The sequence below is a fragment of the Tachysurus vachellii genome, chromosome 14, assembly GCF_030014155.1.
Source record: "Tachysurus vachellii isolate PV-2020 chromosome 14, HZAU_Pvac_v1, whole genome shotgun sequence".
NCBI lineage: Eukaryota > Metazoa > Chordata > Actinopteri > Siluriformes > Bagridae > Tachysurus > Tachysurus vachellii.
Window position 1 is genome coordinate 11,916,280 of NC_083473.1, and position 12,405 is coordinate 11,928,684.

A 12,405-nucleotide genomic window follows, 5' to 3' on the forward strand; every position below is an offset into this window, starting at 1 on the left:
TTGTGTTTAAAGTGAGCTATGTAGCTCAGTCAAGAATATAATGATGAACTGCTCATGTCTTGATGTAAAAGAGCTTTGATTACCACTGTAATTTGAACAATGATTTAAAATAATTTCAGCCGCAGTAACTATACAATGTACAGTAACATCCAGTGACAATCACATGATCAGAGGTGACATAAAAAGAGGCAGTGTATAGAGCGCAACTGCTAAGTAATTGGTGACAAAGGGATAGCACTGTTAACAGTGTTTGAGCTATGATTTAAAAATGGAGAACAAATTGTGAAATTTGACCGAGTCACTGCGGAAGTGAATTCCAAGGTTTAAGTGTCAAAAACACAACACCAGCCATACATAAAGGAACAGGTATACTGGAGCTACATGATATTCCTAAAAACCACATACATTCTTAAAAATAATACTAGCAGCAGAAAGGTTCATTTAGATTGATGTCACAGAAGAACCGGTTTTTGTTTCGCAAAGAAATTTTAAGTCTATTCTTTGTTGAATTTTTAAATTTCATTTTACACAACAAAGTTTCTTCCATGTACCTATATGTACAGCATATGGAAATGGGTGTAATAGTTCAGCTAGGAAACCTGTTAGTAGGCAAAGAAAGTGGTAGGGAAACTGGGGACAAGGGAAATTAAAGAGAGAGGGTGAAATATGAACAGAACCTTTAATGCATGTGGGAATTTTGGATGTACTGCAATACGGAAGACCAGGAAAAGAAACACTGCTGAAGCTTAGGAAGGCCTGGGCATAGGTTTAAGTCCTGTGACACTGCAGAGGTGAGAAAATGCATTTTTACTGATGTAACGAGTCAAAGAAGATCTAACCTTGTAACAAGTCATTGTCAATATAGAGGTCGAAAAGTTTCATCAGTGAAGCTTTGGAAACCATCTGTTTTATGTGTTAAGTTTAAAGTAATTAATATGAATACAGTGCTTAATATCATGTGTCGATGCTTATAAATAAGCAAGTGGCAGAACTAAATTACAACTAGCGTTACATTTCATCTGTATAACAGTGAAAGCTAAGTCTGGGTGACTGCAGATAATGTAAATGAAATCCTATTGGAAAAAAAGTTATGGCACGTAAGTAAGTAAATAAAAAACGGACAAAGAGAAATAATTAGCGGTCTATGCAACATGTTGCAACATGTCATGTTTAATTAGCAACATGTCATGTTTTTCTTGCTGTTAATTTGTAATTCTTAAATATTCAGACAGATATTCAAAATATACGTCAAACAGGAATCGAAGAAAAACAATTTCAGATATTTCATTTTGCTGTGACCTTTACCCTGTTTGGATCAGCTTCAAAATCTAATCTGCTGGTTAAAGTGATAATTCCAAACTAATCCTACAAAAAGTCAACCGCTCGTTCTTGTCATATCATAACAAGATTCTCAGATGGATCAGCAGACACCCAGGACACATAATGCCTCCAACACGTCGTGGCAGAGCCATAAAATAAGGGTCAATTAACAATTACTTACTTTAAGTTTACAGCATTAGGTATCCACCCTCATCCAGGTTGACTTATTTTATACAACTAAGCAACTGGGGGTTAAGGGCCTTGCTTAGGGGCCCAGCAGTGGCAGCTTGGTGGGATTCAAACTCACAACCTTCTGGTTGTTAGTCCTACAACTTACAACCTAACAGATGATTCAATGCGTTTCTAGAACTTTCAGCTAATTTAATGTTGCAAAAAAAAAAAAAAAAAAAAAAAGGTTTTCATTGGTGTGTAGTAATAATTCAATTTCAGTAAATGCTTTATCTGTTATAGGGTGCTGGTGGATATGGAGTCTTTCCCAGGAACACTAGGCTTTATACACCTATGGGCAAATGGAACGTAGCGAAGCCACTCTACCAGCATGTTTTCCGGTGGTGGAAGGAAACTGGAAATTCCAGAGGAAACCCAGTCACATAAACACCACTGTATCAAATAATCCAAAATTATCTGCCAAGAGGATGACAAGATCATTAGCAAATAAATGTGTTGGATCAGCTTATGGTTGTTAGTAATGAAAACTATTAAACACAGTTGCCATTCTAAAATGTTTTTTTTTTTTTTTTTGCTTTTTACTTTTACTTTTTAGAAGTTAATTTAGTTGAATGTATTGATTGAGCTTGTTCTGATAATACACTTCAAATTATTGCCTCAGGTCAAAAATGAACCGAATGTTTTCTTTAATATCTACATATACAAATGCATAAGACTTTAAAAACATGATACAGAAAATACATTGCAAACATTGTTCCGTTTTCTAGTTTAAACAGAGAACATTATAATTTAGGTTGATGAAGTTCACCTGAGATCAATTAAACTGTTAGAAATAAACAGCAAAAGAAAAGCACTGTAGTTAGGCCATAGAAGATTGGACTGTGGATAATGTTTTAGGAAAGGAGCATAGCAGTGGAGAGAATTTACGATCAGTCAGACAGAGTTGCACTAGTCATCGCCACAAGGGTTGAAAACACTGGCACCGCTCACAGAATGATCACTGCAACAAAACCTTCACATTACTGAACTGAGCTGTGTCCTGCTATACACCACAATGCAGGACTGGCAGCAGGACAAGGATTAGCCATTATACAGAATATTCCAGAGTATAAAAACATTGTCAGTGCCTGACAACTGCATACATAGTGCGAGTCTCACAATACAATCACGCAGGACGAGTTCAAAGGCACCAAAAACTCAGAAATGCACCACCTCAGCACACTGCTCACTAAAATATTAAAACTGAATAATTACTGTACACAAGCATAAGCAATACTACACAAGAGGTTGATTAGAACTTCCTACATGGTGAATTGAAACACAACAGAGTAATCTAGCATCAATTAATAATCAGTACACAGGAAGCATGTGCATCATATTCATCTAAAAATAGTAAAGTCTATCTGTGCTGAGCAATGAATAACCAAAAGAAGTGGCATGTCAGTTAAACATTTCAGCTGTGCAGTTTTTTTTTTACAATGTCTAGTTAGTGCAATAAAAAATGTCTTTGCAGTACTTCACTGCTTCACAAGTCAGTCAAAATCCATACTACTAATGGTGACAACCCCACAAACCCCACACTATTTGGTACCAGACACAAGATATCTCGCTTTCCAAGCACAAAGCTCTATGTGAGTACAACAGTTTGCATCTTGAATTCTCTTGGGATGAAAAAAGGTATATTTGAAATTGATAAGAGCCAAAAGCAAAAACCTCTTAATCTGTTCTGCTTAGTGGTATAATAATAATAATAAAAAAAAAATAATAAAAAAAGGTCCAACCCTGGCATGGGTAGTAAGGGACAGGAATATTACAAATAAACCGATCCAAAATCTGCAAATATTTTGGAAAGGTGAACGGCTTATTAGAGAACATTTTAATTTAGAACTAATACTTAGACTTGGGATCAATGTTAATATCTTTTTTGTTACTAGTGATACTGTAGAAAAAAAACTGTTAAAACTACCTTTGTAAATGTTTATTCATTCATTCATTTTCTACCGCTTATCTGAACTACCTCGGGTCACGGGGAGCCTGTGCCAATCTCAGGCATCATCGGGCATCAAGGCAGGATACACCCTGGACGGAGTGCCAACCCATCACAGGGCACACACACACTCTCATTCACTCACGCACTCACACACTACGGACAATTTTCCAGAGATACCAATCAACCTACCATGCATGTCTTTGGACCGGGGGAGGAAACCGGAGTACCAGGAGGAAACCCCCGAGGCACGGGGAGAACATGCAAACTCCACACAAACAAGGCGGAGGCGGGAATCGAACCCCCAACCCTGGAGGTGTGAGGCGAACGTGCTAACCACTAAGCCACCGTGCCCCCCCTTTGTAAATGTAAATGTCTTTTTTTACTTTGTGCCAAGGTTATGCAAACTTTTGCACTCAAACTTGAAAAGATGGTGATAATCACATGACTGGGAACATGTTGTGACCAGATTCCTCATGGAGGAAAATTAATTATGTCCACCGCCTCTGAAAAATGCATGGTTTACCAAAATGGTCCAGATTCAATGTTGGCTCATTTTTACAACAGCATCAGTTAAAGACTTGATGCCAGATCAGTGTCTCCCAAACCTCCCAGACTGTTCACTTTGTTGCTCTCTCCCAACGCAGCTGTGCTGCATGGCTTGGTTTGTGTTTGTTGCTAGCTAAGAGAAAGCCTGAAGTTGGAGAGTCTGGAGGGTCTTGAGGATTGAGTTGGGAAACATGGCACAAGACTGATGCTTATCCACTGTTCAAAGGTAGTCCATTTTGGAGAATCACTACACTCCCCATCCAGTAGACATGATTTGACATCACTAGGTCTCCTGAGATTTCCCGTCACGGTGCCCTGAAAGAAAAATATTACAACACTATGGCTGCAACCCTCATATACACAAGACTTCAGCACCAGAGTCTTTTTTAACACTCGAGCAGACATTTTCACTCCGGCTCTCCTGTTTAGCAGCTATACAGTACTTGATCTTAAGTTTTCTCATCTCAGATATAGTCTGGAAGAAGTTTTTTTTTTTTTTTTTTGAATGAATGAATGAACGAATCTTATTTGAATAGCCAGTGTCTAATCACTAGGATCAGTAATTATACCCAAGCTGCCAATCCTAAAAGTGTCCCCGATAAATCAGTATGAGGCTGAAAAGAAACGCATGATGGTATGTTTAGGTCCAAGCTAGCTTGCGTGAGATGGCCTGTTTGAAGCACTCAGGGTCAGTGTTTCCACCAGGTCTAAGTGTCCTCTCCAGACTCACTAAAGCATTCTGGTGGCACTCGCGGATGTTAACCGGGTGCTTGGCCCTGAGCAGCTCATACGCAGCGATCAGCCTCATGTTGTGCTTGATCATGAGGTACTGGATGATGCATGTAGGAGCAAGCGAGAAGCCATCACGGCAGTGAACCAGCACTCGCTTCCTCTTTCCTGCCGAAGCATCGATGCACTCATTGATGGCATCAAAGCAACGCTGGTGCAGCTCTGCACCATCATCACCCAGCTCTCTCGGTTCCTCCATGTGCACTTTCAGGCGTGACCAGCTGTGCTTTGTGCCTCTCGAGCATGTGCAAGGGATCAGGTTGAGGCATGTCTCGCCTGGCAGGCTGCTCATGTCGATTATGCTGTCAATGTTGTTCCGGCACAGCATGCGCCCGCTATACGCTGCGTTAACGTTCCCAATGTAGATGTAGTCTGTTACTTTGGAGATTACTGGTTCAGAGTAGTGGAAGTGTTCCGGGCCACTAGGTTTGGGTTCAGGGGTCTCCGGGCTAGTCTTAACACCCCCTGGACCGGCTCTACGCCGCAGTTTCTTGGAGCCAGAGCGCGATGGAGGGTTTGAATCAGACTCTGAGCTGCTGTTCCATGGTGGTGAGAAGAGCGAGAAGCGGCTAGAGGACTTGCTTTTGCCGAGAAGCTCAACAGGACTTGAGAGGCCTGAGCTAGAGGCAGTGGTGGAGCCAGAGGCACAGAAAAGGGAGGCTCGCTCTAGAGAACCCGTGCTGCTGGCTGCACCAGCACTGTGGGCCTGCTCCATCTGCACAGAACATCAACCAAAACATAACCGATTGACTTTTGACAAAAATCACATGTAAAGCCAATGATCTATAGTTTATATGATGCAGGCAAAGAAACAGAATAGATATTTTCACAGTATATGATTTACACATTTACCGGATTAAAAAAAAGAAACAATAACCACTAAGTTATAAATAAAATGTTGACGTATTCTGCTATCAAAACATAAGAAAAATCACCACTTTTTTTTTTTTAAAAAAAGAATAATGACTGAATCAGTTGTCTGCCCTAAGCAGGAATTTCTACATTAGATATACATTAATCTGTATTTGTGAACTCAACTAGCTAACTAGCTCATTATATTTTATTACAATATATATCGAAACATTTTTATGAATCAATGTGATTTAGGTTTCCGAGCAAACAATACATGGGACTGGGCAGCAAGGTAGGGTTTTCACACATCTGCTGGACTAGCTAATGATTTTCTGATTTATGCATTACTATTAGCATGTAGACAAATGTAGACTGTCCTGCTTTCCACACCTGAGCTTTGAGGTTGTTCTTCCATTCCTGTGTCTCCAGAGCTTTGAAGCGGCCATTGCTGTCTGAAGAAACTGAGAGACAGAGCGGCCGGTGGGTTCTGGGGGGCAGCTGTGGGGTCAAAGCCACCGAGGCTGGCCGTAACTCACGCTGCTCATTCCTACTCATCATCAGATCTGGACAGGAGCCTGACAGGACAAAAACAAAACATTAATAACACCAAGTTATTATAAGGGAAGTTTGAAACCACAGAAATGACATAATAGAGAAGAAATTGAGGTGCTTGGAAGTGAGAAAACACAAAAAAGATGACAACAAAACTAAAATTAAAATGCATAGCACTACAATGGAGGTTTTGGTGTTCCCTTTGGTTAATAAATCACAGAGCAAACATAGTCTCAATATCTCTCTCTCTCTCTGTTTATGTGGCACTTTTCACTGTGGGAAAACTGTGTGCATGGGCCTGAATCTAGAAAGACACTTATTAAAGGAGCTTAAGGGTCTTTTTTGATTTTTTAACAGCGACATGACACAGGCATTAAAACTCCCACAAAGCTCACTTCAGTCTGCTGCTTAAACACATTATTGTTCAGCTGATTGACAACAAGCACATGTGATAAGTGTGTCATTTCAATAGCAGTGCCAGCACAATGAATCTTTGAGTACAGCTGTATTGTGGATCAGCTTGTAAAAACAGCAAAGTCACGAAATCTAGTCACAATTCTTGAAAACAGTCTTATCAGACAAGTGAAACAGGATTACGGATGAAAAATTGAGAAACCTACAGTAGCGCTAAGATCTTTCACCACAGCATGTGTGAGGAAAAAAATGAGCCACCAAATAAAATTAAGAACATACAGAGTTTCTCAGCAACACACAACACAGACTACTAAATATTCATTTCGTTCAGGATGCAAAATGATCAGAGCAGCTATAGATCCTTACCAACAGCACATGCTGAACGAGAAATGGGCTGGAGCTGTAAATGATTGCCAAGAACCTTCTGAATACTCTCAAGATCTGCAATCATGCCTTAAAAGAGAGGAAGAGTATTAAAAACTGAGATACCACAGCATTCAGCTAGTTTATCGATAGTTCCACATTACAATTCTCACTCACAAATTATTACTGGCCATACAAAAACAACAACTGACTCCAACAGCAGACAGAAAAAAAACAATGGTTACAACAATGGCAATAAAATCGTGCAATGTTATCACAATTTAGTGAGTTTACATGAAAAAGTAAGCATGTGCCTTCTGTCTTAGTTTAACACTGGAATTACAGTAAGACGTAAGAAATAATATTTGGATAATCGTTAGAAGAGAAGCAACTTCATTATTGTGCCATCATCAAGCACCATTTTCCCAGTTCAATTAAAATTTCACCCTGGCTGTGAAAAAACATGTTTGTGTTTGACAAACAGAAATATTACATGCAACAAAAGCCTTATTGAAACTCAGCTCAATATTTCAGCCTGTAACCTTTCTGTAATAGCTTTGTAGTCTTACATAATCTCATTATCATGGCAATGTATGTTTATGAAAATCTGATGGGAAGTACAGCTTTGCAGGATTTATTTAGTAAACCATTATTCCCTGTGTATAAATGAAACTGAGCATCACTGAGCAGAGAAATTGTTCTGTGTGCATTGCTGATGGAGTTAAATATACTGAATATCACTGGAAATCAAAAACATTTTTTTTAAATACCCATGTAAACCCCTAATGGATAAAATGTTTGGAGTTGGAGTGAGACTTCTGAAGGGTCCCATCATAAAGATCAACGATGAAAACTTGCCCACACTTTCAGCAGTTTCATGTGAAGCAAATGATTCCAAATTCACAAACTATCTAAAAACCTGATCTAGACATAAGGACATGAAATCTACAAACTTTTACTAGTTTCATTAATTTCAGAAAAATCAAAACACAACTCCCCTAAAAGAACAAAATATTGCACTTGAAAAACACCTGCAAATAATGTAAAACATCCATCAATCAAGATGACCGAACAAACCTCTTACATTATATTTATTTGGTCTTTATCCAAAATAGGACCTGCCCTCAGGTAAGAACATCATTAATTCATTCATTCATTTATTCATTCATTCATTCATTCATACTTCCGTGCATTCGGCATCAACACCGGTACATTGCACATAACACAAAAACTAACATTCACACTTATATAAAATAGTATAATTTAATGTAGCCACTGCACCAATGTTTCAGGATGTGGGAGGAAACCAGAGAACCCAGATGTCACCCACACAGGGAGCACGTGGAACTCCACAGACACTGAGCCACGCTCTAAATTGAACTGGGGAGCTGTGATTTCCTAAAAACCTCATAAACTGAATGTCAAAGATCATCTGGTCTGATTGAGAAAAAGTGTTCGGTCTTTGTCTTGATCTTTCTGCTGCAATGCTTTGGGGAATCTCATCCCTGATCAGATCTCTGTGTCCTGAACAATCAAAACTGTCTTACCATGTTGTTTGGAGTGGATTTTCGTATCCAGCTGGTTAAGTGCAATGAAATCATTATTCCATTTTTTCACGGTTTCCATCTTCTGCCTCCTGTATGAAGTAGACAACATGCAATAAGTTATTATTATGCTTATTATTATTATTATTAGTAGTAGTAGTAGTAGTAGTAGTAGCATGCTTATTATTAGTATTATTATTATTATTGTTGTTATTATTATGCTTATTATTGTAATACTTATTATTATTATTATTATTATTATTATTATTATTATTATCATTATTATGCAATGCATGTAAATGATTGCATCACTGGAAATGATTTAGTTTTAGTAAATTCGGTTTTTTCCCTTTCTCTTTTTCTATCTGCATTCACAATAACTTAATGGCAAGGAAAACAAGAACACCCCCGCAATTCCGATGCATTCCACCACTTGGCGTCAGGAAACACGACAAATAAGATCAGAAATAAGAGCAAATCACGTTACCTAAAGTCTTTGCATGGTCTCACTACGCAGTAAACAGAAATAGGCTTTAGGAATCGACCGCAATCGCGTGTAAAACACCGCTATCACATGACCATTAGTCTAAACGAATCTGTATGACTGCGGATTGAAGTGTCTCAGACAGACAGCAGCTTCATCAGCATGCGGCTTTCAGACTCACACACTGTGCGTTATTCCTTTAACAGCGCATGCAATTAATCTCACACACACACATCATACGGACACACCATGCATTTATGATTAAAAAAAAAACTGAAAAGCACAAACCCCAGCCATTCACACTGTCTTTGCAGCGCTCAGCTGAATAAGGCTCACGCGGACTACTGACCTCATACTGGCGACACGCTGGGGATGATGGGAAATGTAGTCAAGCACGAAAGCCAGTGCGTCGCTCTTTTCCGGTTTCCGCTGTGTTAAACACGGCCATGTTGGAAACACAGGCTTCACTTTAATACTTAAATATCACAGCACCTGACACTGTTTTTGTGTATTTTCTACACAAAACATCTAATTTGTTGCTTAATGTTTCATGACACATGAAAACAAAACCATGACAGCTGTAACAGATACAGCACTTTTCTGTGTCACAAATTAGCCCACAAATATTATCTGAAATTAATCTGAATTATTTCCAACATTTGTGTACTTTTATACTAATATTCATGGGCATAGATAAGGAGTAATACATAATAATAATAATAATAATAATAATAATAATAATAATAATAATAATAATAATAATTAGTAGTAGTATATGTGTCAATGTCATATGATATAAACTATCACAGTGTTATCCCATTGTGATAGATAAGTTGGAATAAAAACAATATCTCTAAAAAGTTTCTTTATTTCATCTTGTCAATGAGAATAACGTCATCTCTGGCCACAACGATTACACTGAAAAGTTTAAGCTACTAGTTATTTGTTAGTCAACAAATGTTGTCTAATGTTGTATAAAAGTACATCATTTATGGCTGCTGGGGATCCTATTCATCCTGTACACAGTCAGCAGTCACATATGCACATATTGGCTGTGGATGTGGATTATTATTTCACCCCATTTTAGGATTTCCCCAGTAGTCATTTGGTCAAACCATGTAAAAGGTCTGGATATGTCCCTGTTCATATTCATATATATACGAATACGAATATATATGAATACACACACACACACACACACACACACACACACACACACACACACACACACACACACACACACACACACACACATATATATATATATATATATATATATATATGAATACACTGAATACATACACACACACACACACACACATATACATATATGTATGTATGTATTCAGTGTCAGGTATTTAGCTTAAAAGTAATGAAAGTGCGCAGCACTCGCTGTGCAAGAAACAAAGCAAATACTAAATCCTGACTGATTATTTTTTAGTCTACACAAAAAATGTGTCACAAAGCATACAAGTTTAAAACTAATCTTCTTCACTTACCTTTGGTCTTGTTGATGCAATGTAATGGTTGTGAGATGGAGCTCAGAGCAGCTTGTTATCAGTGTTTAAGATCATCAGTCTCTTCTGAGCTGTTCTGGATAATTAACCTGCTGCTCTGGGTTTCCAGGAGACCTCAGCTCACCAATGATGTCATGGTCTGAGACAACAATAACCTACAATAACCAGGGCACCTACAAGTCCTTTATTCAACTTATTTAATCAGGGAATAACCTTTGAATGGTTGGTCTAGAGCCAGTCTCTGAATATACTAGAGTGTTTTTACTATTAGTAAATGGTTGCTTTGACCTGTCAGGACATGTGTTGTCCAATTCTAATACATATTTCCCACTTTATTAAATTATTTTCTTTTCTCTATTTTGATTACTTACATGTAATGATTGAATAAGGTGTGTGTAAATGGACTCTTACATAAAGATGTACACCAGTGGGTAGTACAATGATCTGATTTGCATTTCAAAGAGCTGGCCTCTTCATCTCGGGCCATTCTGCTCGAGATAAGATGTGAATCTCTTAAGACTACATTGCTCCTTGAATTAAGAACATGGACAGTGTAAAGACTACAACACACTCATGCACAGAATTATATATAATAAAAAAAAACATAAAAAGTGTTTCCAGGCTTTAAGTTATGGGGTGGGAAAGCAGGAAAATAACACACTAATGGTGTGGTAACACCTTATTCTGCATTACCAGAGTTTTAAAAAAGAGAGAGAATAGCGTCAATATTTTTGGAAATGGTTCCTAATACTTAAGAGATTTAATCTAAATACTTACAATTTAATATGAGTTAGACATAATCCATTATGTCCACTGTAATAGATTTATCAGAGGTGTCGTTTTAGGTTACATTTTAGTGTGGCAACTGGGGCGGCAGCATCCTGACTGGTAAATCTTTTTTATATGCTTGCATTCCCTTTCCACGACTAACTGAATGGAAGCAAACTACATTTTGTATAGCATGTATTTAACCAGCATCTGTTGTACTGAATATCAGCATGACTTTGATTCAGACATAGGCAAGATACAAACACAGACAAGTAGTCATATAAACAGTGAACACTACCAATGCTGTTTTCCTAAATGTCAGGAGTCTTGGAACTCTACTTGTCTAATCAAATTAATGGATTAGAAGTAACAGCTGTATAATAGATAGCAGACTTTAAGACTTTGGTAGATCACCAGCCTTTGTAAGCAGCTCAACTCAGTTTGTTTCAGGCTGCTGTAGTATCCATTCATAGTGATGTCCTCATAACATTTGTGTTGCTGTATGAGGATCACAGCTCTGTAATGTTCACAGTGTGAACAAGAGGAAGCCTGAAGGTCATACTGTACCTGCTGAGTGTATGCTTTCATGCTGCCGGATTTCTTTTACTACTGATATGAGTTTTATTTAGTTATATTAGAGGTGTTAAATCTGAATAGAAATATTGGTATTTCATCAAAAATGTGGGACAAAAACATGAAACACACATGGTAATGTCCAGCTACATTTTCACACAGATAATAAAGGCCTTTAAGGCCATATATGATAAATACCATTTAAATGCTTTTGAGATTGCATACACTTGCTGTTCACTTTATAAAGAACATCTGTATACCTGCTCAGTTGGCAGCAGCACGATACATAAAATCATGCAGATAAAGGTCAAGAGCTTCAGTTAGTTTACATCAGTCATCCAAATAGAAAAAAAAATTACTCTCGCAGTGGCATGGATGTTGATTCCAGATAGGCAAGGCACTATTTCTTATAAGAAATAACCACTCGTTATAACCGTGATGCACTGATCTCAGAAAGCACATTAAACAGATGAGCTGCAACGGCAGAGGACCAAAATGGGTTTT

At 38.0% G+C, this 12,405-nt stretch overlaps 1 protein-coding gene across 5 annotated transcripts; it reads right to left on the bottom strand.

Moving 5' to 3' along the window:
* Nucleotides 1–2,173: 2,173 nt before the first annotated feature.
* LOC132856802 (dual specificity protein phosphatase MPK-4) lies at nt 2,174–9,497 on the bottom strand. Of its 5 annotated transcripts, none has more exons than XM_060886579.1 (5): nt 9,393–9,497; nt 8,563–8,651; nt 7,019–7,105; nt 6,077–6,261; nt 2,174–5,549 (listed from the first exon to the last, which is right to left on the bottom strand). In XM_060886579.1, the coding sequence occupies exons 1-5, from the start codon at nt 9,395–9,397 to the stop codon at nt 4,686–4,688; spliced, it is 1,230 nt and encodes a 409-aa protein (XP_060742562.1). In that variant the 5' UTR covers nt 9,398–9,497; the 3' UTR covers nt 2,174–4,685. The 5 variants fall into 5 exon arrangements, with proteins under 5 accessions (XP_060742562.1, XP_060742563.1, XP_060742564.1 ...); XM_060886580.1 differs by having other exon boundaries at nt 9,332–9,393; XM_060886581.1 differs by lacking the exon at nt 9,393–9,497 and adding an exon at nt 9,047–9,193.
* Nucleotides 9,498–12,405: the final 2,908 nt, after the last annotated feature.